The sequence below is a fragment of the Sciurus carolinensis genome, chromosome 8 (assembly GCF_902686445.1).
Source record: "Sciurus carolinensis chromosome 8, mSciCar1.2, whole genome shotgun sequence".
In the NCBI taxonomy this organism is placed as follows: Eukaryota; Metazoa; Chordata; class Mammalia; order Rodentia; family Sciuridae; genus Sciurus; species Sciurus carolinensis.
This window is the reverse complement of record NC_062220.1, coordinates 96,198,476-96,226,339: the sequence shown is the minus strand read 5'-3', so window position 1 is coordinate 96,226,339 and position 27,864 is coordinate 96,198,476. Positions and strand designations below refer to the sequence as shown.

At 40.2% G+C, this 27,864-nt stretch overlaps 1 protein-coding gene across 1 annotated transcript; it reads right to left on the bottom strand.

Annotated features, from left to right (window-relative positions):
• Positions 1-894: 894 nt before the first annotated feature.
• Positions 895-27,157, bottom strand: Epdr1 (ependymin related 1). Its single transcript, XM_053743431.1, is given in 6 exon segments — positions 895-2,508; positions 3,577-3,785; positions 26,549-26,870; positions 26,873-26,949; positions 26,951-27,082; positions 27,084-27,157. Coding segments are annotated over 6 exon segments (1,011 nt in total). The 3' UTR covers positions 895-2,311.
• Positions 27,158-27,864: the final 707 nt, after the last annotated feature.

Genomic DNA, 27,864 nt, shown 5'->3' with positions numbered 1-27,864 from the left:
TTGTTCACTGTACTTAGGGGACCCTTTACTTTGAGACAGCAAAGAACCAAGGGATAGGGCACCATCAGATCTATATTGAGCAGATGTAAAATCCTTTTGGACTTTCTATTCATTTTGGTAAAGTGGGTTAACTACTAGGATAGGACACTTGGTAAAAAAAAAAAAAAAAAAAAAAAAAAAAGTGCCCACTTCATGCGCTCCTGAATAAAATAAAAGGGTTTTCTTTCTTTCCCTTTTGAATAGGGTCAAAGACAGAGTCCTGGGGATAAGGGGAAGGAAATGTGTGTTTTGGAGAGGAGAGGGTCATTCTGTGGGTGGGGAGATGGGGCAAACACAAAGGCTTTGAAGGCCAGCCCCCTGGAACACATTTTTCCTGGTTTGTGCACTGCGGATAACTGCCTCAGCTAAGCTTTGCCATCCTTCGTGACTCCAGGAAACAGCATGGGCACTGGAGAGAACAGACGCTCAGTATTGGCTTATGAGTATGGATGAAGGAAGTGTGAAGGAGCACAGAATGTTTCTAGAAGAAAAGACCAGAAAGAGGACAGAGGGTACAAAAATCCCCCCAAAGGCCAAGGATAGTGAAATCCAAGACCTGGTGGTAGCTGAGGAGGTGGACAAAAACAGCCATTTTAAGAGCTGTTTTGATGGGGATTGGGGGTATTGATTGGTAGTGAGAACTGAAGCAGACATGGGTCAAAAATGACTCTGAAGCTTCTGACTGAAGTCACTATAAACTGGACTTTAATGAAAATAAGAGCAGGCTTTTACAAGAGGATAAGCAATTTGGTTTGATCACACAAAACACTTTATTAGAGAAGATTTTAAACGTTCTTATAATCAAATTCATCCATGTTTATTTCAATAACAGATATAGCAAAGAATGCTTTGAGATGTGCTTAAATTAGTTTATTAATATAGATAAACTGTGAGTAATACAGATTGTTTTGGACATGATATAGGTATCACACATTTATTTTGATAACTAAAGGATATGGCCAGATGAACTACAATAGAAGAATCTAGAATAATAAATTGTATTACTGAAGGTCTACCCAGCAATCAGCAAACCCAACCCTACTTAACAGATGAGGAAACTGAGAACTAGAGGCTAGTATTCTCAACTCTACAAATGTTGAGGGCACTGATCATGTGCCAGGCACTTGCTTGGTACCGGGGATAAAAAACGTAAACAGAGCAGTGTACCCGTACTCAAGGGGCTCTTAGCCAGGGCAGGGGGAGACAGCATCCAGAAGGCAGGAAATCATCACACAGCATAAGTATTGTGAGAAAAGCATGCTCAACCTGCAAGTGCAACTAATCCAGGCTTGGGAGTAGCTCTCAGAGAATGTCGTGTGTGAGCTGACCTGGGAAGGACGAGCAGACGTCAGATAGACAACAGAGACTGTGAAACAGTCCCAGCAAGGCCAAGGTGAGGGCAAGTCTAGTGTACTTAATAACCAAAGGAGCTAGAGTACAAGGGAGTTCTAATCCTGCATTTGGGAGACAATAGCCTCCTGATACCCGGTACAGGGGTACTTTAGAACACTATCTGTCCATTGACAAGAAAGTCAAGATTCTGCACATAAATCGATACTCTTGCATAGAAAACAGGAAGCATACATGGTTTGTGCTTCATCAAGTATAAACATGATTGTCCAAATCCTCCTGCTTCAAAAGTCTTTCTGTTTCTTTTTCTTTCCCCTTTCAAGGAATTAATACTTCATGTAATAGCCTTTCATTTCCTTCCAAAATATTTCTATCCATGGGTCATGTCATAGAGCTCTTAATTCTGAAAGGAATTTAGGGGGTCATTTTGTGCATTATAGGGGCAGGATCAGGGTGAGCATCAGCAGAAACAGATGCCACCTGGACAGTGAAGCAAGGAACTTTCCTTATAGGGAACTTAACAATGAACACTGACCAAAATCATCCTGCATTTTATTATCACCATCAATTCTTAACAATGTCAGTGATAAAATATTCATCCCTGCCAAGGCAAACTGCTCCTGCTAACCCTTCACCCCTTCATATGCCATGACACTGAATTGGCATCGATGCACATGGAAAGCAAAATAAGCTTTAGCAATAACTGAAGTGACAATGCTAGTGGTCATCTCAGAGGGCCACATGTTCTCCATTCAATTTCCTTCTGTATATGTAGCTGAGCAGTCAAAGTCAGACGCAGGAAAAACCTTACTTCAGTGTTTAGCATCCTAAAACTATATCCCCAGTGAAGATCCTCATCCCAACCAGTCTCCAATCTGTTTTCAGCTTGGAGTTCAAGGCAGTCACTTCTGCATTCCCAGGCTCACCAGGTGCAATCCTCACTCATCTTCTCCAGCTGGGCCATCTGGCACGTGCTCGGAGGGGTAAACACGGAGGGGTCTTTAATGCCCAGTTGTACATCAAAAAATCGCGTGGACAGTACCACACTATAATTTCTAATGAAGGTTTCCTGGACAGGATAACAATCCTTGGCTGTATAAATGCCGATCCAGGTTTCATCTATAAGAAGAAGAAAGCTGACTTTTAATAGAGGAGAAAGACAAAATACTACATTTTTTTCCTAACTGTGGTAAAATTCACATAAGATAATAGGTGCCATTTTAACCATGATTAAGCACACCATTGGAACCGTTAAGGACATTCACACTGTTGTACCACCATTATCACCATTCGTCTTGATGACATTTTCATCTTCCCAAACTGAAAACTCTGACCATTACGTGACAACTTCCTGGTTTCTTTTTTTCCACAGTCCCGCCGACCTCCATGCTGCTTTTTACCGGAAGGAATCTGGGTAGCTAATGTAAGTGAAATGCAATATTCGTCCTTTGTGACTGGCTTATTTCTCTTAATATAATATCCTCAAGGGTTATTCATGTGGTAGCAGATTTCCCTTCCTTTTTAGGGCTTTCTGCTGTATTGAATACCATATTTTGTTTATTCATATATTATCTGCCTATGGACATTTGGGTTATTTCTACCTTTTGCCTATTGGGAATAATGCTGCTCTAGATGTGGGCATACAAATACATGTTTAGGTCATGCCTTCCCTTTTAGGAATATATCAAGAACTGGACTGGCTGGATCATATGGTGATTCTGTGTTGACTTTTTTGAAGGACCACCATATTGGTTCCCACAGCATGAATGCTTCAGTGCATAAAACAAACTTGGAATCACAGCAAATATCTTCACATAAAAGCAGGCCAGTTTGACAATCAGAATAATGGAGTAGGTCTGGCCAGAGAACTTTAAGAAGGGATGAGGGAGAAGGAAAAGGAGGCACCTGATTCAAGTATGTGCCTTACAAAAGTGCCCCCATGTCACATACTTCTGGGTGATCCCAAGATCCCAAAACATCAAAAGCCAAGGCAGTCCATAAGAGCGAAAGTGTAAGAAAAGTGCATGTGGCACTGGAAGGCCGAGGTATTTCAAATGACATGCTTAGACCCCAGTGTCCCATAATTTGCAAAGTACATGTGGAGAACTTACATGGGCTTTAAACAACATAATTAAGCATATGTTTCCCTAACAGCTACCTTCCTTAAGAGACTCTTTTAATCCTTACAGGATCGAGCTGACTTTCTGTTGGACCACTCCTGGACAGTGATCTGCTCCTGAGGCCCCCCAATGGAGTACTGGTCTTCAAAAGTAGAGTTCTGAGGAATGTCGAGAGGATCCCAGGGTTCTGTCAGGGTGATCTTTGAGCACTGCTTGGTGGCTTGTTCAATCTGAAACATCACTCCATCCTTATAGAGCAAAATATATTCAAATAATCTGAAATATAGATGAAAAGAAAATAGAATTTTTATGCTACAATCATCATGTTTTTTACCAGCACAGAGTCCAAAGGCTTCCTTTGATATAAATTACTTTTACAATAGAAAAAAAATATTTTGCTTGCTAGGTAATCATTTCCTTAAACACTTCATACCAATCAACTTAATATGAAATCAGTAAAATTTCAGGTAAAAATTGAATATTCACTGGATGAATTCTTATCAATAGCTTATTATATGCCTGACCCTGAGCCTAGTATACACACATGGGGAAGATATGACCCTGGCTTAACAGCTGGTTTGTGGTATTTCCTTTGGCCACAGGGATACAGGAGGGTTTGAACCTTGACTTGGCTGGATTCTTACAACACTAAGCCAAGGAATTATAGGGTTGTAGTGAATGTAAGACAAGAACTCACTGAGGACCAGACAAACCAAATACCCATACCTCACTGCCTTGATGTCTATCAGTTACAAATAAAAGACTTAGTTGACGCAGCTGCACCAAGCTTCAGCACTCCTCACATACCCTAGGAGGCTGAGACAGCAAGGACAAAAGCTGAGGGGTCCCCAGCCTGAAAAGGGTTCCTTAAACGGAGCTCTTCTACATGCTCTTGACCTGCTCTCATGACCCTTTGCAGGAAGAGAGAGGGAGGTGTTCCCAAGTGATGCCAAGTCATGTGCATGCTATCTTGTATCTCCCTTATAAAGCTAAGCAATCTGGTGTTGGGTGAAGGCCACCATGGTTCCAAACATTTCAGTATCAATCCAAAACTCTGGCCACTGCTGCTAGTGGATCAGAGTGGCATTGCAGCCTTGATCAGAAAAAGTGAAATTCACATCTGAGTGAAAAAGGACTTGGTACTTTTCACAAGTAAATTACATTGGCCAACAGAAGGCAGAGGTGCAGCTCGGTGGTAAAGTACTTGCCTGGTATGCATAGGCCCTAGGCATAATCCCAGAACTGCAAAAAATAAAAATAAAAATAAAAAAAACCGAGAAACCAAGAAATGATCTGTTCTTCGTGGAACTCATGCCACTAGAAAAACACTCATGGAGGATGCACGTTCTCTTCCCCAGTCTGAGCTTAAAGATTACTTTCTTTATTAAAAAAAAACTTGCAAACAATAAGTGCCTGTGTGATGAAAATAATGCTATGAGATAGTATGGAAATATGAACATGATCTCATTTTAAACATTGAGATATATCCTGCTTATTCCAGAGAAGATATGAAATGGCTTACCAGAATAAGACAAAAAATAGAAATAAATAAAAGAACAAATATCTTTAGAAGTGGGAGTAAATATAGAAAAATGTGGATTTTGTGAGATAATGCTCCAAAATGAAGTAATCTCTTATAATATGCATTTAGTGTCCACATAAAACCATTAACACTATGAAAGGGCTTGGGATTGGATAGTAACTGTTGCTTCACAACCAGTTAAGCCCCTAACACACTGGACCCTAAACATTCATTGAAGGAATACAAAAATATTAATATCAATTTTCAGAGCATAGTCCACTTCTAAATATGTGAATCTCTGTTGAAATATAAATCCTGTTCTCAGACACTTTTAATGACAAGTGGGCCACCACACAAACCCTACACTGTATACCCTCAGGAGTATATGGCTGCCTTTATTGTTTTTCTCCTCACCACTAGCATCTCGATCCTGTGTTCTCTGAGGTCCTAGGTGTCCAGGCTGGGAGTCATTCCTAGCTTTTGCTGTTATTCCTGCTTGTGCTTCTCAAACTCTGACAACATGAGCAGCATGTTGGTCACATGTGACCTTTCCACTCTCATCATAGCTTACAAGACCTGGGGTGGACCTGTGACCCAGAGTCACACAATCAGATTCCCACACACACATGTAAAATTGTAACTGAAGCCTACGATTCAACCTCTTTAGGCAAATGGGCATGTCATATATAAACTCAGAAGCTGTTGATAGCTATTTTTCAACATGTGAACTAAGAATAAAGAAGGAAGCAGCAGGAAGCACTAGCAAGCTGCTATTCCAACAACTGTTCATTTCTGAAATACCCCTGAAGAGTTATAAAACCTCCTATTGTTCTCATAAAACTTCCTTTTCCAGCTTACAACTTTTGGACCTACTCACAACCAGGATTCCTGTCAGATAGGGTTGAAGATTCCAGGGCTCCAAGAAGAGCCCCAATTAAGAGCTGTATGTTCATTAGTCAGTTTCTGTCACTTTGACAAAATACTTGAGATAAATAATTCATAAGGAGAAAGTTTTATTTTGGCTAATGGTTTCAGATATTTTAGCCCATGGTCACTTGACCTGTTACTTTCGAGCCTGTATTTGTCACATTTTCATCAGTGTGACCAAAATAGCTGAAAAGAACAACTTAGAGGAAGAACAATTTATTTCATGGTTTCAGAGGTTCAATTCATGGTCAGCTGCCTCCAGCACTCTGGGCCCAACGTAAGACAGAACAGTCATGGTAGAAGGGGATGGCTGAGGAAGGTTGCTCAGCTCATGATAACCAGGAAGCAGAGGGAGCAGAAGAGCCAAGGAGAAGATAGATAATCCCCGATGTCACTCCCCCAGTGATCTACCCCTTCCAGCCATGCCCAACCTGCCTACAGTTACCACCCAGTAATCCATTCAAATTCTTGATCCATCAAATGGATTAGTCCACCGAATAGAATAGGTTACAGTTCTCCTAATCTAATCTTTTCACCCCTGAAAGTTCCTGCATTGTATATCACATGGGTTTACCAGCGGGCAGCTCCCAACCAAACCATGATAGGGCCTGTGGCAAGACAGCACATCATGGCATGAACACAAGGTTGAGTGAACTGCTCACCTCATTGCAGCCAGAAAGAAAAGTGAGAGAAGAAGCAGGTGAAATCCCAATATCCCTAATTTCCTCCAACTAGGTCCCACATCTTAAAGGTTCCACCACCTCCCAGTTGTGCTGTGGGTTAAAACCAAGCCTTTTACACATAGACCTTTGGGGGACATTCGTGACCCAAACCAAAGCAAGTGGTCTCCAGGAGAAGCCTGCACGACCCTACATAGGATTCAGGGCCACTAACATGTAGTCAGTCACATGCAGAAGAAAGGAAGAGGACAGCAAGAAAAGTTATCTGCAAATTTCTCCCTCCCCTCAGGTCAGCTCTGCCCATACAGAGAAGTACAATTTAACTTTAAACTTAGAATTCTGGGCCTGAAGCTATCATTACAAAAAATTAATGTGTTAAATCTGGATGATTTGCACACAGGTGTTTGTTGTGGTATTCTCTGTAATTTTCTGTTTTTGAAATATTTAATTTTTTTAAACAGAGGGCACCATTAAGAGTGAGGTTATGTTGACTAGCTTTAAGGAAAACTGAAAATAATCATATGATGGGAAACAGAGTAGAACTGTATAATTCACTTTATTTTTCAAAATTCCGTGTGATTATAAATAGTAATACTGTTCCATGACAAAATTTAGGGAAGAAAATCTTAAGGATGCTCCCATGTTTATATGAATGTCTTAATAGCTTGGGTGTAAGTTTCTCCTACACAGGGTCTGAAGTTTGATAGGAGGGGACAGAAGGTCAAATGCAGTGATCAGCCCAGGTGGAAATGAGTCATCACCGTGGGGACACGGTGCGGGTTGTAACCCACAGACCGGAAGGACTGTCAGACTTCAACAGAAATTGCATCCCTGGAGGCAGGATCAAAGCTGGGCTCTGAGATAGAGGCAGTCGTGAGGATGGGAGTCATCAACTACAGCCCCAGGATACAGTCCAGAAAGGTAAGGTACTGGAATCAGTATGGAGGACAGACAGGCAGACAGGCCTGGGTCAACAACAGCAGGCAAACTTCACCTCCTTGCTGGCCAGACACCAAGCAAAGCATGGTTCTCTGGGAGCAGCGGGTGAGAGTTCCCGCAGAGGCCAGCCACCCGCTGCTGGGCCTTAGCTGTAAGCGAGGTCACAGCTGGTCAGGCCCGGCCAAGGGGTGAGAAGGCCAAGCTTTCTAAGGCAACCACAATGCAGAGGAGTGCCTGAAGCCCATTTTGCCTCTCACCATAAGGGACAAAAGATTTATGTTGCTTTTAACAAAATTCTCAGACTCACTGACAATACCTTCCATTTCCTAAAAGTTCATTTCCTTAAACATTAGAATGCCATCCTCAAGTCTTCCAAAATACTGATAATGTGCACAAGTTTGATTTCTTTTGAAAATTGGTTTATGGTTTTTATAAAACTGATTCTTGTTCATTAAAAAAAATTCAAACAATACAGAAATAAAAACAGAAGTAAAAGTTGCCCAGAAACTCAACTTACAGAAACAGCAACTCTGCGCATTTGTCTAGATACTTATTCTTCTAGTTACATCTTTATGCTTATATCAATTTTTAAATTATATTTGTTATAAAATATCTATATATGTAAAGTTTATCATCTTAACCATTTTCAAATGAACAGTTAAATAGTGTTAAGTACATTCACACTGCTGTGCAACCAATCTCCAAATTGCAAATTTGAAACTATATACCCATTAAAATTCTTTTCCATTTCCCCTTATCCCCAGCCCCTGGAAACTATTTTTCTACTTTCTGTCTCTATGAATTTGACTACTCTAGGTACCACACATAAGTGACCTCACACAGTATTTCTGTTTTGTTGACTCTTATATTTCACTTGGCTTATATCCCTCTAGGTTCTTCTATTCATCAGTTTTTCATTGCTGTGACCCAAATGGCTTCTAAGAACAACTTAAAAGAGGAAAAGTTTATTTTAGCTCACAGTTTCAGAGGTTCAGGCTACTCAACTCCATTGCCTGGGCCCCAGGTGATGACTGAACATCATGGCAGAAGGGAATGGCAGAGGAAAGCTGCTCAGCTCAGGTCAACTAGGAAGCAGAGGATCTGGGAAGCCAGGGAGAAGATAAGATATATAATCCCCAAGGGCATGCCCCCATGAACTTACTTCCTCCAGACATGCCCCCCACCTGCTTACAGTTATTACCCAGTAATCCAGCCATATAATTAACCTATCAAATCAGTCCACTGATTAGTTCCAACTCTCATAACCTAATCATTTCAACTCTGAACATTCCTACATTATCTATCACATGAGTTTATTGGGGGAAACCTCATATCTAAACCATAACAACATATGTCAGAATCTCATATTAAAATTTTAAGGTTGAATGGTACCCCTTTACATTTGTATGCCACATTTTGTTTATCCATTCATGTTTGATGAATACTGGGGTTGTTCTCACCTTTTGGCTATTATGAATGAATGTTGCTATGAACATGGTTATATAAATATCATGCTGATTTTGTCTGTGTATGAACATATACATTAGGATGCCATGGCTTTGAAGTCCAGTCTTTGGTCAGCAGTTCTTATATGGTTACAAATCATGAATTCAGATTGATATTTCCAGCAAAAATTTAACATGATAGGTTTTCCCCCATTATTTTTTTGTATTTATATATCTTTTCTCTTAAAAATCATTGCTTCCAAAAACATTAATAAATTTACTTATTTGCTTTATATTACAGTCAAATCTATTACAAAAAATAGAGTTGTTGAATGACTTTTAAGATTTCATAGCAGCTCTTATTGTCTTCAGAGTATAACAGATTTAGAATCAGTATTGTTCTAAAAGTTCACTTGTAATATGTATTTTCTGTGTGATTATGCTTATAGATAGAATGCTAGGTTCATTTGTTTCAGTTCTTTTTTCTCAACTTAGGGACCTTACATTTACCCTCTTCGCCTTAATTTTATTGCATATGCAACATTTTTCATGTTTCACAATGCAAAATAAATCAAATGGCACATTGAAAGACGTCTCCCTCCCATTTCAATCCTCACCCATCCTCAAATGCCCTATGTTTAACACTATTCATCAGCCTCTATTTAACATCTCCTGTATGTCTTTTTACAAAAACAAACAAACAAACAAAACAAAACAAAACAAAAACAGCAAATGCATGCATGGATTCTTATTAACCCTCCTTTTCTAAGAGGAGTAGGGGGATGCTGGGGATTGAACTCAGGGGAGCTGAGTCATATCCCTGGCCATTTTTTTTTTTTTTTATTTTGAGGTCTCACTAAGTCGATTGGGCCTCGCTAAATTGCTGAGACTGGTCTCAAACTTGTGATCCTCCTGCCTCAGCCTCCTGAGCCACTGGAATTACAGGTGCACATATCCTCCTTCTTTATGAAAAAGTAGCATGCTCTATATTTTTCTGCACCTTGTTATGTCTACTCTCAATTATCACTACGTATAGGTTATTTTGTGTAAATGCCATCAATTATTTAGGCAGAATCCTGATGAACATTGGATTGCTTCCATACTTCTAATATTAACAAAATACTTCAATGAGTGCCAGTGTGCTATTTTGTTTTGGAGGGGTATATTTAAGGTAATTCTAAATGGAACTGCTAGGTCAAAAGGTGAAACATTTTTGATTGTGTTAAATATTACCAAATTTCTCTCCTTAGAACAGTAGTCTATTTGGCACCCCTACCAAAATACATGAGAGTTCCTATTTTCTTTATATACTGCCAACAGAGCATGTAGTCAAACTTGGATTTCAAGATCATCTGATAAGTACGGTATGGAATTTGACTATCCAGGTTTTTACTTTTTTTTAAGAACTTTTAAAAATATCTATAACATCCTTACAATGGATCACACAAATATAAAGTTTGAAGCTTGAAAAATTTTGCAAAGTGTACAATCTGTGGATTCTCCACCTAGAGCAAATATGGCACCCTAGATGCCTTCTTCCTGCTACCTCCCAGTTACTACCCTTCCAAAGAACAGACTAGTTTTTTTTTGTTTTTCTTTTTTCTTTTTTAAACAGAGTCTCACTAGTTTGCTTACAGTCTAGATAAATTTCTGAGGCTGGCTTTGAACCTTCAATTCTCCTGTCTCAGCCTACCAAGCCAATGGGAGTACAGGTGTGCTCCACTGCACCCGGCTAGACTAGTTCTAATTCTCCGTCACTCATGATAGTTGGTTGAGCAAATTTTCATGCTGGAGCAAGATCTGGCCTTATTTTTGTATGAACTTACTCTTCATTCTCTGTACATTAGGCTTTTTTTTTTCCTTTCCAACTTTCTATAACTTGTTACTGAATCTTTTGTATCTGAGAAAAGTTGTAAATTTTTTCCTCTGTCAGTTTTTGACTATTAAAAATTTTTCTACAATGCAAAGAATTTTACACTCAAGTCAAGTTTCTTATATTACCTCTGAATTTTGTCATACTTAGAAAAAAATTCTTACTCTTGGGTTATAAAGAAATCCACCCATGTTTTCTGTTATGTCCTAGTGGTTTTGTTTTGTTTTCATTTCGATCTTTAACCCATTTAGAGTTTATTTTTATGTGTGATGTGAGACATGGAGCCAATTTTTATCTTTTTCCAGTTGTTCCAACATTATTTATTAGAAAGCCCATCTTTTCTGCAGTGATTTGAGATTCCACCCTTATCATCTACTAAATTTCCAGATGCACGTGAATCTCTTTCAGGACTTTTTATTGGATTGACTTTTTGCATACCAGTATCACATTGCTTTATTTAGAGAGACTTCATAGTGTGCTTTAATGTCAGGCCAAATTTACAGGCACTCCTATTGTTTTCTTCTTTTCCAGGGTTGAAAGAATTAATACCTGTATTATGATGAGTGATCATCCTGCCCTTCCCCAAAAAAACCTTCCTATTTTAGTGTCATTTTGTATATTTCGGGAGTATTTCAAATATTTTCTGTACAAGTTTTGCAAATTTCCTTTAAATTTACTCTTGAGTAGTTTATCTTTTGTTGCTATTACTAGTTTAAATGGAAGTTTCCTTTCCTTGTAATCTCTAGCAGGTCATCATTTGTACGTGTGGAGACTATAGGTTTTTCCTATTAATTTTATATACAGCCACCTTAGCTGGTTTACTGCTTGTGATCTGTACACTTATAATTTTGATACTCCAATTTCTCTTATGGAAAGAGGGAACAAAATTTTAAAGCTCACAGCATTATTTTGAAGAAAATTTAAGAAACTAGATATGAAATTCTTATAAAAATGCAATACAACTTTGCTCTGATGGAAAAATCTGATCCTTAGCATTTACCAAAGAAACTAATCATTTAACTTGTACACATAAGACTTGATCTGCTATGTAGTAAGAAATTTTACTTTATCCAGGTGGGAAGGAGAGAGTAAAAAGCCTATTACTGAATGCTGTGGTAGATACTTCCATAAAAGACCCAGAAGTTATTTTTGCCCCTTCCTCCTTAATTGCCTCTTAAAATGGAGGCTGAAAAAGTCATGTAACTAATTTTCTTCATCTCTCTTAGAACAAGGAGTATAATTGGTTCTTGCCTTGGAAATCTAAAGGGAGGTCTGTAGGGAGAAGGAATCCTCTGGAGATTTCTCTATCAAAAAGGAAGAACAGAGTTGCTATCAGTTTCTGTCTTTGAATGTCACTGGGTAAGGACATAATGCCTGGAGCAGAGACAGCCATCTTGAAGTCATGAGGCAACAAGTCAACACCCCATCTGCAACTATGAGACAGCATCCTAAGGACAGCAGAACCAATGGGTATAGAAAAGCCTGGAGTTTTGGTGAAACTGTTCTGTCAAACCAAGGAACATTTCACAACAGTTCTGGATTAAACAAAAAACATCCTAAACAACTATTAGTGAGATTTTTTGCACTTGTAAATGTAAGTATTCTTCCCTTGTAATCTCTAGCAGGTCATCATTTGTACATGTGGAGACTATAGGTTTTTCCTATTAATTTACAGGTATTATCTACTTGATTCCTTACAACAACCCAATGAGGACCTTCCCTTCCAGAATGGGCAGAACCCAAGAACTTGACTAATCTTGGAATCGCAAAATACTGGTGCTTTGGCAGAGTGTAGGTGAAACTGACCAGCTCCTGCCTCAATAGTCAATAGCCATTTGTTTTTCTTTCCTAAATTAGGGTTCAGGAAAAAAAACAAAGGTTTAAGATTGAGTTTGCTGAAGGCAAATTCAGCTGGATGACAAGTTACTAGCATTTTTTTTATCAGATGACTGTAACAGAGCATAACTCAGTAGTAAATAATGGGGTCAAGATTGGACCCAAGATCTGACCTCTTACCAGACTCATTCTAATTCTCTGACACCATCCTGTTCACTGCCTCCACAGGGGGAAGGAGCTATTTTTCCCATCTATGTAGAATATTTGGCAATCCAAGATACACTCAATTACAGCAAAGGGAGTAGACAAATATTATGCTGTGATTACAAAAGGACTTTGGCTTTTATGGAAGATACTGGTCAAATTTTGGATTTGTTTAATGTGCAATATAATACATTAGTAATGCATGCTGGTCCTCTGACTCTCAGGAGGAAAAACTGAGCTGCAGCCACTTGCCATTCTGGCATCTACTAAGTTTGAGTTACACCCTACAGTAATTATGAGACATAAAAAAGAAAAGCACTTTCAGAATTGTGGTGCTAGACACACACTCATTGTGCATATTGATGCCAATCATACATAACCAAAGGAAAATTAAATTACCTAAGAATGCAGCCTGAGGAAAAGGAAAATTATGTGTGCAATTTAAGAAGCTGTAAGGTGATGGACCTCCACTACTTGGATTCTACTTCAAAAGTGGAAAAGAATGCTCAAGAAATTGAAGAGGTTTTTTTTTTTTTTCCAAAAATATATCTGGATGAATATTGGCAATGTGTAGGCATATATTATTTCATCTGATGAAAGATTAAAAAAAAACTTTTCATGAGACAGTAGTTCAAACTGACTTAATTTTCCCCATTACTAAAAGAAACGGCCTCATCAGTACTGGGATACCCAGGTTGCCACAGTGCATAATGGTTTCTAGACTACACATCAAGGGGTATTAAGAAAGGTGAGTCAAGGAGTACATATTCAGTATTATGCTTTTCAGTAGAAATGTTTCAATTCCCACCATGCTGAAATATAAACTAACACACCCTTCCAGCTAATGGCACTCTGACATAGAAATCTGATCTTTCTACTTTCATTGGGATTTGGGATGAACTGTGTTCATGATAAAAGGAATAATGTGTGAACACAAGGGTAGTTTTCTGATGAAAAACAGGAGAATCAAAACAAGAAATGCAGTAGAGGTGGAATACAATAAACCAAAAATCAATCAATAAACAGGAAAATAAATAAACAGATAAATAAATAAATCCCAGAAGCATGTGACTTCTAGAGTTCGGGGGCGGGAGGGAAGTGATGAAAATGTTAAAGAAAAGACAAAATACTTGAAGAACAGATGTAATAGAACCAAAATGTGTAAGTAGAAAGAGATCCACACAGAAAGAAAGTAAAGTGTAAAAACTCCAGAAACAGATGAAGGGTTGGGAATGTCACTCAGTGGTAGAGTGCTTGCCTATCACAAGAAAGGCTCTGGGTTTGATTCCCAGCACCAACAGAAAAAGAAACAATAGATGAAGGTTTTTTAGAGGTAGACATAAGCTAGAGACGTAAAGTTCAAGGACAATAGAAATGATCTATAAAAATTTGGGTCAAAAATATATATGTTAAAACTAAACCAAAATTAGCTTGGTATCAGACTTCTGTTCTAGAGCTCTGAAACATATAAAACTATTCAGGCAAAAGGACTATTTCTACCCACTGAATTGTACATATCCAACAAAAACCTATAATTAGGTAAAACAACAATAAGTAGATGTTCACAGACATTAAAAATCTTTGAAAGTATACAATCCAGGTATCCTCTCTGATGAAGAGTAATTGAGTAAGTTCTTTAGCTGACTGAAACATGAATCAAAAGAAAGAACTCAGGTAAGTGAGAAAATTGGCACAGAAAAAAAATTTCAGCGAAAGGATGAAAATGACTTATGTTTTAAAATTTTTTAAATAGGAGACCATGTGGCAAAGTTCCTTAGAAGTTTGTGCAAACACACACACTATAAAAATTCCTGTGTTATACCAAGTGAAGGAGCTGACCTTTCAAGGGTTTGAGTCAGGATAACAGAAGGAGTAAAGACTATAAACCACCAAAACACTTGAAATTCTTTTCAACATGCTAAGTAGGACCTAAATAAACACTTAGCCTGTGCAAAAGGTTCTGAGGTCAGAAAAGTAGATTCCTAGGCTTTATTTTTGGACTCCTTAGGGAGAGTCAAGATCTCATCAGGGTGTCTCTTCTGGGGTCTCAAGTTTCAGCCTGAACATACTTGGAGCTGGGCTGGGAGGAGTGTAACTGACCACAAGTAATGAATGTATGACAAAGGGGACAGGTAGAAGGCTTGATTCTGAGATGGAGGAACTCCCACGTCCACAGGAAGCACACCAGGCAGAACACAGTACATGCTGTGGCACCCCAGTGGATATTAAGTCCCACACAGGTTCTCTTCCCAAAATCCTTTGCTACCAAGGGTGTGAACTGGTGGAATGTCCACTGGTCCATTGCTCTCTTTCTCCCAAAATGGGAGGTTCCATCTTCTCACGCTTTCTCTACATTTGCTGCCTCTACCTCTACACTTCAACTAAGACCCCTCTGCAAAGAGTTGTCCTAGGGACTATGATAGCTTCAGTGCGGTCTGGACAACTTCTTCAGAGGCACATATCTTCCTTTCTCAGTCTGGACATCCTGATTCATCAGCATCTTGGTGAAGCACTCTGGGCAGTAGGCCTTAAGATTCCAGAGGATCAGGAGGGGTTTCAGTAAGGGCTTAAAGGGAATGTTTTTGAAGCTGTGGAGTCAATGCAGAGGGCCTGGCTCATCACAGTCTTCCCTGCAAATGTTTTTGTTTTGTTTTTGGTGCTAGGAATTGAACCCAGGACCTCTGGCAAGAATTTTCCCACTCATCCACACCTCCAGTATGCTGCAAATATTGTCAAACACCTATGGAGGACCTTGCTTTCAGCAAGGCTACTCCTGGATTCCATGCCACTTAGTCTGGGGTTCATGATGCTACACGTATATTCTTCATAAATTATAGTATACTTATAACTGACGATACTATATCAGACCAAAGGACTGGCATGTACCTTGGCCCTGAGTCCTCTTCTTCCCATCTGCTAGCATCTTCTCTGGCAACTTCTGAGATTCTCCAAAGCAGTGTGTTCTCTGGGAGAGATTAGGAGGTTACTTTCATGTCTTTTATGATGCAAGCTTTAGGCTCTTACTCATCAGTAAAGTCCACATTCTGGATTTCTCCCAGTAGACTTCACTTTAGCCACAACAAAATCAGCCCTTTTTGAAGGGGCAGGACTCAACCATGACACCAGAGGTTTTTTTTTTGTTTTTGTTTTTGTTTTTTTGTCCAGGGACAGGCATCTGCTTTCTTCTTTTGGAGGCCATCTGTCTCAAGAGTTTCTCTTTCTTTGGAGGTCTGAGGGTAACATAAATACCCTGCTAGGGGACTGGTGCTTCTTTAGAAGGCCTCTCAGTTCAAAGAAGCATTGCCTCTGAAGAAAACCAATGGTGCCTAGGAAACTTCCATGTCCATATGGGTGAAAAGTCTCCAAAAATTGAGATGAAGGAGGAAGAGAGACATCAAGAAGAGTGTTTGACAAGAGATGAGCTTGGGAGTGGTTTGTGGATGAAATGAAGACAGGGGAATCCATTCCCCAAGGGTTGGCATATGCCCGCCTGCTTGGGTTCCACTACAACCCTATGTAAAAACTTTAAAAAAAAAAGTAAGCTAGGCAGTGTAATTTGATATAAAAATTATTCTTATTCTTAATCAAGCAGATTAAAAAATAAAATAAAATAAAAATAAATAAATAAAATAAAATGAATAATAAACTATAAAACCTTTACATGAATCTGTGGGTTTGCTCTTTCAGACATCATGAGCAAAAAGGCTAGAAAAAGATGCAAAGGTGACTTAACATTTGGCGATCCAGTAGTACAAATCACTAGGCTGGTGACGTTTCATCCATTTTGTTTATAATACATTCTTTACAAAATGGGATCAGAGATATATTTACTAGGCTTCCATAGAGTGTCTTTGTTAAGCCAGCAGCCTGTGAAAGTTAACTGTGAAACGTTAGAGGTACTCACACTAGAATAAGACTCTCATTGCTTTAATTTGGGTGAGGGAAGTCAGGGCAGATGAGGAAACAAATTTAGGATTATTAAACCATATTTTAGATAGTAGTAGGATTCTTGGACATATAAGGCATTTGAGGAGGGTATATGACAGTGCTGAGAGGGGATCTATGCAATTTGAGAGTGACCATGCAGCTTCCCAGGGGAAAGGTTTTGTAGGTAAAGAGAACCACAGCTAAGGCTGTGGGCTGGTGATGAGATTGGGAAAATAAGGTACGGCGAAGGGAGGGAGCAGGTCCCATAGGGTCTTTAAGCCCTTATAAGGGCATCTACTCTCAGAGGAAGGACATTTACTCCAAGATAGGTGGAAAGCACTGGAGTGTCTTGAGCAGAGGAATGACATGATACAACATTTTTTGACAGAATTGCTTGGGCTACTATGTTGAGAATAGACTAAAGGGGGCCAGGGCAAAATTGTGGGGAGGGGGGCGACAGTGGAGAAGTAGAAGATAGGAGGCTGTTTCAAAAATCCAAGTAAGAGATGATGAAGGTGGGACCAGAATAATATTGGAGGCAGGATAGGGTTCTAATCTATCAAAATTAGAATCAACTGGATTTGTTTACAGAATATTTTTGGCAAGTGGGAGAAAAAGAAATCAAGGATGAGTCCAAGAGTTTCATGTTGAGCAAGTGGATTAGCTATGACCAAAGAAAAAGAAAACTGGAGGACAAAGTTTAGTTGGTTTGGTGAATTTTGGTTTTTATTTGTTTGTTTGTTTATATGCAGGGGAAACATTTACTTTGGACATGCTGAGTTCCAGATGACTATTGGATTCCAAATGAAGATGCCAACTTAAGCAGCAGGTTCCATGAGTGCAAAGTTCAGGGGAGAAGTATGGCCTGGAGATGGACAGGCGAGAGCTGTCCATGGGGAGAGGGCACTCTGAGCCATGACCTAGATGAGATCATCAGGACAGCAGGTTTAGACAAAAAGTAAAGAGATGGAAAGTCTGAGGCTTGAGACATTCCACCACTAACAGTCTAGAGAAGAGGAGGAAGGGCAAAAGGAGACTAAGAAGGAAAGGATGTGAGACAGAAGGAAGGAAACCAGAGAGTGGCCTGTGGAAAGTCAAATGAAGAAAATGTGTCAAGATGGAGGAGAGGAGCAAAGCAAAATGAGGGCTGATTCCAGATGAGCTGATTAGTGAGATGCAGATTATTGCTCCAGCCCAGAGCATTCTCAAAGAGCTGTGGTGATGAAAATTTGAATGAAGGGGGTTTGAGAGAGTCTGGGAGGACAGAAATTGGAGTTACCATGAGATTTGCCTTAAACAGAAGAGAAGAATGAGGTTTCAGCTAGTAACCTTCAAGAGAAGTTTTTTGGTTTTTTTTTTTTTTTTTTTTTTTTTTTTTAAGACGGGTAAAAGAAAAGAAAATTTAAAGGGGGAAAATAGAAAAATTTTACTGGAATTGGGAAATATAAGACTATCACATTTTTTCCAGGAAAAATAAACCACTAATTGGTGGAATATTTTCAGATCTTTGGGCACTCTGCCCCTGACCACCTTCTTTAAGGTCAGAATCAGGAAGAAGTAGCTCAAGGTTACAGGAGAGAAAAAAGATCTTTCCAGAACAGTATGGTGATCAGCTCTGGCTTCCATTTATAAGTTAGTCTTATCCTCTACCAGTTTCCATACCTTTTTCGGCACTCATTTTACCTCCCTTCCTTCCTCAATGCCCATTCCTCCCTCCTCATCCTGATAGCCAGTAGGAAACAGACCCACTGAATTAAGCCCCTTAAAGCACATTTTGTGTTCTTCTGTGAAAATCTCTTTAAGGAAAGAAATCTCTTCTGGAGAAAAACTTAGTATTGCAAATAGCAAGTTTATTCTTTGAGAATCAAGAGGCCATGAACAGTCATACTCCTTGAGCTAATAAAAGAAAATACTATCTCCTGCCATCAGAGATCAAGAGGAGTGAATAACAGCCAAAGGAGGAGTCATTATTCTGAAATTCTCAAAGTCATAACTTCTTAAAAATCAAAGTCCAATCCATGCAAAACAGAGCTCATGATCAAATAAATTTGCTGAACACTTTATACTAATCTACCTCCTCCAGACACACAGACACCCTCTAAGGATTTGCAGTGGTGATATGATATGCTGAGAAACACAAAAGAAAACAAACATACATTTAAAAAGTAACCTAACCTTCCCCTTATTCTTATTGAACAATTTAGACTAAATAAAACCATTAGAGAAGACCAAGCAAAGTACATTTTACAGAGACTGGCTGCGGGGTGCAGAGCCCATGCAGGGCGGGGTGCAGAGCCCATTCAGGGCGAGGTGTGCGTTTATATGTAGAGGAGCCATCCTAAGAATACATGACTGGTTATACTACAACTAAATATAGGGAGCAGTTTCCTCACTAAGAAGAAGCCTCACAAGTGATATAAAGAGAACTAGAGAGAACCTTGTGGTGTTGGGTCAGAACAGGAGGTATTGTTATGAATATCTCTTTGGATTAGAATACAGGTTTTCATGTGTGTAATCTACATATGAGTGTATGTAAGTGTGTGTGTATTCAAGCCCACACACACTTGTTTTGTTCATTATGAAGGCCCGGGAGCAGGGCCACACAGTAGCAATGACCACAACTAGAGCACAGAGTTTGACTTCCAAATATCATTCTCCAGTGGAAGTACCCAGGGCTTCTTGAGAAATGGCTTACTCTAAGGTGGAATCGAGGAAAATACAGATGATCTTGAAATGTTTTGCCAAAAAGCAAGGAAGTGCTCAAAGAATAAGACATGTCTAAAGAACATAGGAGCCAACTGGAAGAGGTTCCCACTGGGCAAATCCGGGAAAGTCGAATAAACACTGATGCAATAAATATAGACTATTACCTCTGAGCTATTCCTGCTAAAGGTAAGTATCTTGAATCTAATTATGAGGGAACATAAGACAAACCCAGGTGGAGGATCAATCTACAAAACAACTGGCTTGCAGTCTTTTAAAAGTGCAAGAAAAGCCTTAGGAACTGTTTGAGACACTACAGAGACATAAACCCTAAATATTATGCTTCAATATAAACTGTATCCCTTTCCTATGAAGAACACATAAAGAAAAACTGGAAAAACCTGAATGACATCTCAATTTTAGGTAGGAGAAATAAATCAATGTTAACTTCCTGATTTTTAAGGTTGTATAGAAGTTATATAGTAGAATACCCTTTGTTGTAGGAAATACACCCTGAGGTATTTGGAGATCATGGGTGTGTAAGGTTGGAAACTCATTCTCAAATGGTTCAGAGCTTTAACGAGGGGAGGAAAGCCCTTTGTAATATAATTGCAATTTTTCTCTAAGTGTGAGATTGTCGCTGGCTCTCTGCTGTGCCAAATCCACAGGTATTTGTCACCGCCTGCAGCAACACTTTGCGCGGGTAGAGGATAGAGGAAATAAGGTTTGCTTGCTTTAAGAGGAAAGAGAGAGAGAGGCTTTGCATAAGAGAGAGAGACTACACTTTCAGAAATCTTATCTTCTTAGTTTTGCTGCTTCTTCTTAAATGTGCGTCCTGCATCCTGTAAACTAAGGGTCCGTCTACCTAAGGTGCTTTAGTGATGTGTCCCGCACTGCGATCTGTGATCTGCAACCTAAAGATGTGTTCTCAGTTCTCCGCTCTGCAATCTGCCTTCCGCTGCTGCCTCTACTTCTCTCTGCGACCTACTTCTATCTGCTTGCCGCTTCTTCTTCCTTTCTGCTAATGGCTTCTCTGCTTCTTTCTGCTAGCTGCTGCTCTTACTGTCGCGCCTTACTTCTTGCCACTTTTTTCTGCCTGCTGCTGCTCCTTACTCTCCTACCTACTGTCCACTTATATTCCCTCCAAGAGGCGGAGGGCGGAGCCACGCCAGTTGAGATCAGGCCAGGAGCCAGCTGCCCAATCAAGAGCAGGCGCAAGCAGGAGCACCCAAGAACACCCCTGCAGGCGCACCTCCAATGCAATCAAAACAGCCCCTGGCTGGTTGCCAGGCGCCATCCTCCGCGAGTTCGCATGGCATAGCCCCCAACATGAGATAGTTTCAAAACAAAATAAACGACACATATGAAAAATAATTTTAGCCAGGTATGGTGGTGCATGCCTATAATCCCAGGTACTCAGGAGGTCGAGGCAGAAGGATCACAGGTATGAGGGCAGCCTGGGCGACCTAACAAGAAACTCTCTCAAAATTAAAATAAATAAATAAGTGAAAGGGGTGGGGATGTAAGTCAGTGGTAGAGGACCCCTGGGTTCAATTTCTAGTGCCACAGGGGGAAAAAGAAAAAAAAAAAAGAGAGAGAGAAAAAGGATCCTTATCTTCATTTCCAAACACCTAAGGTCATTGAACTTACTTAACATAATTGCATATGCTGAAACTGATCTTCTACAGCAGAAACTTGGATGAAACCTCCTGTAAGTGATCCTATTTTATCCTTAGTATGAAGGGATGCCCAGGAGAGAGGAGAGCTCTATGAGTTTAAAGCCAAAGTATTGAAAGGTAACATTTTATTCTTTGGCCATGAGCACAGGCTTTAAGTGAAAAGAAGGAGGAAGAAAAAGAAGATTGAAGCTGAATATGTAGCTCAGTGGCAGAAAGCTTGACTTGTATGCATGAGGCACTGGGTTCAAACCCTAGAACTGCAAAATAAATAAATACATAAATGAACACATGAATAATTTATTCCATGAATAAAAGGAAACTTGAATTTATCTACACAAAGGAACAAGTTGAGAAAAACTTAAAATCTGTGCCAAGTTCATTGCATCCTGGTAGAAACAATCAGCTTGATAAGATACGAGCACAATTGGTGCTTTCATGGTATCCATTAATCCTATCTCTACCTAGTTTTTAAGAAAAAGGGCCTAGAATTTATTTAGTATCAACATTGTAGGCATCATTAAAATTAAAAGATAAAAAATACTGAGGTCCTGAGAAGTTAAGGACCTTATTGTGGAAAAGTCAGGATTAGAAGCCATGACTGACATCTTATGTATCTAAAATGGATGCTTACGCTCTCTGCAGTACAGATGACTTGTTTACTATAAAAATAGGGAAAAAAATTCTATTTTGTTCTGCAGGAAATAAAATGCTCTGGGAAAATTGGGACAGATTAGTCAGAACTTCAATGAGAGTACACTTGCCCCTCCATTTTTGACACATTTTCCATCATTTACAAATAAAAATCATTCCCAATAGAACATATAAGATTGGTAACTGAATAGTCTAAGATTTTGCCTCTATGCATATTCATTCAATATCTCTCCACCTACTAACATTCATAGCTTCGTTAATCCCAACACCCAAGCCATCATTTTGTAAGTAGCAGTAAATTACTCCACGTCTCTTAGTGTTCATTCACTATCTACACTGTTTCTCCCATAAAGTTCAACGTATTGATTGAAGTACAAAACTGAACATGTTGCTTTTCCATCAGTCTTTCAAACATAATTCTTGTGAGTTTAATCAAAGAGTGAAGAAAGACCATTGGAACCAGAAAACAAAATAATATCAATTACTAATATTTCCCATTCTCTGTTCAGACTTGTCTTATCTAAAGCTTGTAAAGTTGTTTAATCTCTTCCCTCATCTCAGGGAAAAGAGAGCCTGGAAAATCTTGGTCATTCCACATTAACTATCAGTGGGATTTTCCATAACTATCTGGACACAAAACGAAAATCTTAAGAAGTTTATCCAATTCTAAAACTTACTTCTCAACTTACTAATAAATACAAGGAGACAACCCATCCACATTTTCTTCAAATAACATCTGCTTTCTTGGCCAGACTGCTGATACCTGAAAAAAAAAGCTCTTGAGTTCATTTCAACAAATCTACATTTAAAGAGTTCAAAATGCATTTATGCACCAAACCTTGTCTTCTACATCTGACTTACGGCCAGCAATGAGACTCTGAGACAGAACCTTGCCAAGAACTCTGGAAAGAAGAGGAATAAAATCGTCCTTTAAAAGTTAAACTATAAAACCAACTCTTAATGAATAAGGACAAAGAAATTAGGAATTACCCCGAGGGAACACAAAAGAAAAAAACGATTAGCAAGATTTGGCCATGATCTCACTAAAGGTAAAACACAAAAATCTTTAGACTTACTAAATCATGGAGTCATGAAAGGAGAACTACAATGCAGATTTCAGCAATACCCACCTATACACTATTCAGAATGGGAAGAGTTCAGCCCAGCAGAGTGGGGACAAGGCATCTCAACTGTGCAAATGAATGTATCACTTCATCTTCACCTGATTACCATTAAAACCTACTCTGGACTGGCCTCTCTTATTCATGGAAAACCCCAATGTTGAGTTTAAGGCCTAGCCTAGCTCAATCATGTTTGTTCAATGTATTTGTTCCAATTCTTTGCTCACAGCCTCTTGATTATAATTTGCCCCTCCCAGTCCACCCAACACACACACCTAGTACTGAGTACAGGAAGAGAATGACCTAGTCTTAGTATTTGAGAATTCCTAGAGAATTCCGACCTCCAGGCCAGCGATAAAACTCATTGAAACATACAGTTTAACATTTGATGTTGCATACTCTAAATCTGATCTCAAAAGAAAGGAAAGTTTTATGTGCTGCTAAGTCTAAGTTTCTGAGTCCACAAGGCTGGCAGCAAGTTTCTGGCAGATGGTAAACTCACCAGGATGATGATGGTGGTGGTGATGTGACCAACCACAGCCATGTACTGAGTCTTTAGTGTGCTATCAGATGCTGTACTATGTGCCCTATATAACTGATCTCAATCCCCACAATGACCTAACAAATTTTTCATAAATATTCCTATTTTATAAATGAAGAAACTGAGGCTCAGAAAACTACTGTAAATTATCCAAAGACCCAGCTTCAGAAAATGGATTCAGACCTAGATTTGTCTGACTTTAAACCTGAATTTCTTAAATTACAAAAAATGCTCTTTTGGGGGAGGGTGTGGGGGATGGGTAAAGCTTTATTCCTGTGGCTTTAGTCCACTGCATCACAGAGAGTTTCAAGCCATTCTAATCCATCTTTAACAACACCCTCATCAATACACTTCTAGTGCACCTGACTTCACATAAATGTGCACAATGAGTAATGGTCCAGCATTAATCAGAAGTGCAGAAAGTCAAAGCCTACCTTAAGGAACAGCTGTCCATTCCATGCCATCAGCATAGTCAGCTTCAGAAGCCAAAAATAAAGCCTCCAAGACTCTCCCCTTTCCCTTCCCACCCCTGCTCAGCTTATAGAGGTACTCTGGATTCACATATATTTCAACTCTCCCAGGAAGACTGGGTTAACTGCTGTTAAGGTTTAGATATTAGGCATTCACAAAAAGCTCATGTGTAAGACAATGCAAGAAAGTTTAGAGGTGAAATAATTGGGATATGAGAGCCTAAACATAAACAGTGCATTAATTTGCTCATAGGCATTAACTGGTAGAGTGTGGCTAGTGGAGATGGGTCATAGAGGGTGGGGGCGTGTCTTTGGAGAGCAGAAAGCTCTCTGTGCTTATTGATTGTCAAGTCCTGAGCTGCTTTCTTGTGTCATACCCTTCTGCCATTATGATCTGCCTCACCTTGGTCCAGGAGCAATGGCGTCCACCATCTATAGACAGACCTCTGAAACCATTGGTGCCAAATAAAATTTTCCTCCATTAAACTGTCAGGTCTTTTGGTCACAGTGGTGAAACAATTAACTAAAACAGTTGCCTGTTCAAACTATTCTCATCACACTCCAGTTTACCTCTCATCGCACTGTATAGGGATTTTCAGTTTATGTGACTTCACATACACCATAACTTCCCTGAAAACCAGGATTCACTCTGCTGACACAGGGTGTCTGACATGAACAAAGTCTTGCTGAAGGAAACAATGTAGGAGCATGACCCTCGTATATCACAGGTGTCAGAATGTACCTGGTTTTCTAGTCTCGGTTCTGTGGTTGTGAGAAAGTTCTTTTAATCTCCCTAGATGTCAGAGTCCTTCTATTAATGGAGGTCATAAAACCTGCACTGTTGAGTTGTTGTTAGATTTAAACTAAATCATATAATATATGTGAAGTTGGCAGCACCATGTCTGGTATATAATAAGCACTTAAATGTTGGTGATTGTTACTATTACATCTTTCACGATCCAACCCAAAACATCCATGTTTTTGAAAGGTTTTGCACATACCCCCAATCTACCACAAAGATTCTTCTGCTTCATGCGTCCACAGAGCTCATGTACAGTGGTTCCCAGGTATCCAAGGAGGATTGGTTCCAGGGCCCCTATGGATACCAAACTCTGTGGATGCTCGAATCCTTAGTATAAAATGGTTTGGTACTCACAAATAACCTATGGACATCCTCCCACATACATTAAATCATCCATGGATTCCTTACAAAACCTAAAAAAATTTAAATGCTATGTACATAGGTGCCATATTGCATTGTTTAGGGAATAAGACAAGAGAAAATCTGCATGTTCCATTCAGATGCAATTTGTTTCAAATAGTTTTGATGTGTGCTTGGTTGAGTCCTCAAATGCAGAACCAAAGAATACAGAGGGCCTATTACTTTTCCTAATGCATTATCTTGCACTCTGAATAGATTGTTTAAAATGGTCTGTCCTTTCCCCAGTTTCCTCAAGAAGTTCAACACTTCAACAAATGTTTTTAGGTGAAATAGTATTACCAAGATTTGTTTTGTTCCAGAAACTAATGGTACACTTTGGTCACTGATCTTACGGCCCACTGAGGCCTTAAACTGCAAACATTTACATCACACCTCCTAATGATGCAAATGTCATAAAGAGAGGCCAGCATGACCCTTGGAGGAGCAGGAGGGCTGTGACAGGAAGACAGGTGGTAATCCCAAATTAGAAAGCAGTTCTTAAAAGGGCCAGAGGCAAGGTGACCCTCTGTCATAACAGTGGAAAGGTGAATTATTATACCAGTTATATTTTTTATATTGAATCATTCCTCTACAGAGTATTGTGGACCCATTAAAACTAGATAGAAGTCAACAAATAAAATGGCAAATATCATGTAAGAGACAATGTTAAGGAAAAAGGATACAGATAACAGTATATACTTTCTGATGGCAGTATGTAAAACTAGTTTTAAAAAGCAAACAACAAAACACGTTATAGGAGTAAACCAAAATTTTAAGTTGTAACAAGGTGATGAGTTATCAGATCCCCACACCTTTTAGTGTTGTCATATTTCTTTAAAATGCAAAAAGAAGAAACTTTAAAGTAATAGATATTTATATGTGTGTGTGTGCATGAATATATATATTTTATATTATATAAAATATATATATATATTCCTCCTGTGTCCCTGGCAGCTGGCTTCTGGAAGAAATGAGCTAGTGCAGAAGCCACGCCCTAGGCTCCAGGGGGCTCCAGGCGCTGAGGGCCTGACTCAGCAACCTGGAGACGGGCGAACTTGGGGCTGGAGCCCCTGGCGGTTCCATCTTGCCAGGGTCTTTATTTCCCTGACATCGCCATGCTGAGCAATATTGAGTGCCCGCCAGCCGGCCGCACTTGGTGGGCCCAGCCCCAGACCATGCTGTCCCCATGCGACCCTCGTTGCGAAAGTTTTCTTTGGGGAAGGGAGGAGCCAGGAAGGGCTGGAAACCGAGCGCCCAAGCGCAGGGCCCCACGACCTCGCCCTCCCCGACCCGTCCAAATGCGGACCCCACATCCCGTACCTCTTGCAGGGGATCAGCGCCTTCCTCTCGTCCAGCACCCGCACGCGCTGGTTGAGCCCATCGTAGGACAGCAGGGCGCGACTGTTGTGCCCGCTGCTCTGCTGATAAAGAACCTGGCGTCCCTCCCACTGCTGCGGCGCCTGACAGGGGTGCGGCGCCCCCGGGGAGCCTGCAGTCCCCAGGCCACACAGGCCACCCAGCGCGCAAACCCAGAGGCCACCTAGCAGCCACGGGCCTAGGGTCCCCTTGGCTGCGCGGAGAGAAACGCGCCCTGACATCGCGGTCGGCCGCCCCCCAGGAGTGAACCCGAGCCCAAGCGGGCGCTGAGGGCCCCAGGCGCAGAGTGGTTCCCGCGGGTTCTCTCCGCACTGTGCAGGGCGCGTAAACTGGGCCGGCTGAGGTGCTTCCTGTCCTAGCGGTGGCCTTTATCAGCTGTTGAGATCAGGACAACCGAGGCTCTGGAGCCAGACACTGGGCCTGGGAAGGCTCTGGTGAATCGCGCGCAAGCTATTTCTGTCTCCGCTGCCTACTTCAGCTTCTGTTTTCACTGCTCACTGCTGCCAACAGGAAATGCAGTGGCAGTGGTGCCACTAGCACCCTGAAGGGCATCGCAATTTAAGGGGATTGGTGAGGAGAATGAGACTTGGCTCGGAAGGAATGTGCTTCTCCAACTAGCTGCAGTGTTTAACAAATAATCATACACTGGGGGCAATTTCAAGGTCAAGGTGGGAGAGTAGAGCTGCTACATTGGCTGTTCCCCACTTGCCTCTTGGCAAACTGTAACCTTCTCCAAATTAAAAGTGGAAAGGCAAGTCCCTTCCTGAAGAAATGATACCAGTTATTTATCATAGCCACTTCCCAGCCTCCACTACCAGGCCCTCACAATAAACCTCGGGCTCAAGGACATTGCTTCAAGATCACATTGCATTGAGACCGCTCTCCTCCATCATCAATTGGTAATGCCTCAAGTCTAGAGGTTTGTGTTATCCAGGTGTTTAGCATCTTCAAGAACAAAGCTCATGAGGCTATGTTTAAGTACTGTTAGGATCCATCATATGAAATCAAGAAAAAAGAAAACTAAAAAATTACCCTTACTTTTCAAGTTTATACCTTCTTTTCATTTGCATTTGATATCAAGGATGAAGAAGAGTGAACCAGGTGAAAGAGGGAGAGAACATTCCTGAATGAAGGACACAGAAGCAAGAGAAAATAGGTATAGTATTGAGTTTAAGCACTAAACTGAAGGATAATCTGGAGCCAGAACAATGATGTCCTCAAAAGTTATTCTAAGCATTTTGTTAGTAAAACTGGGGATG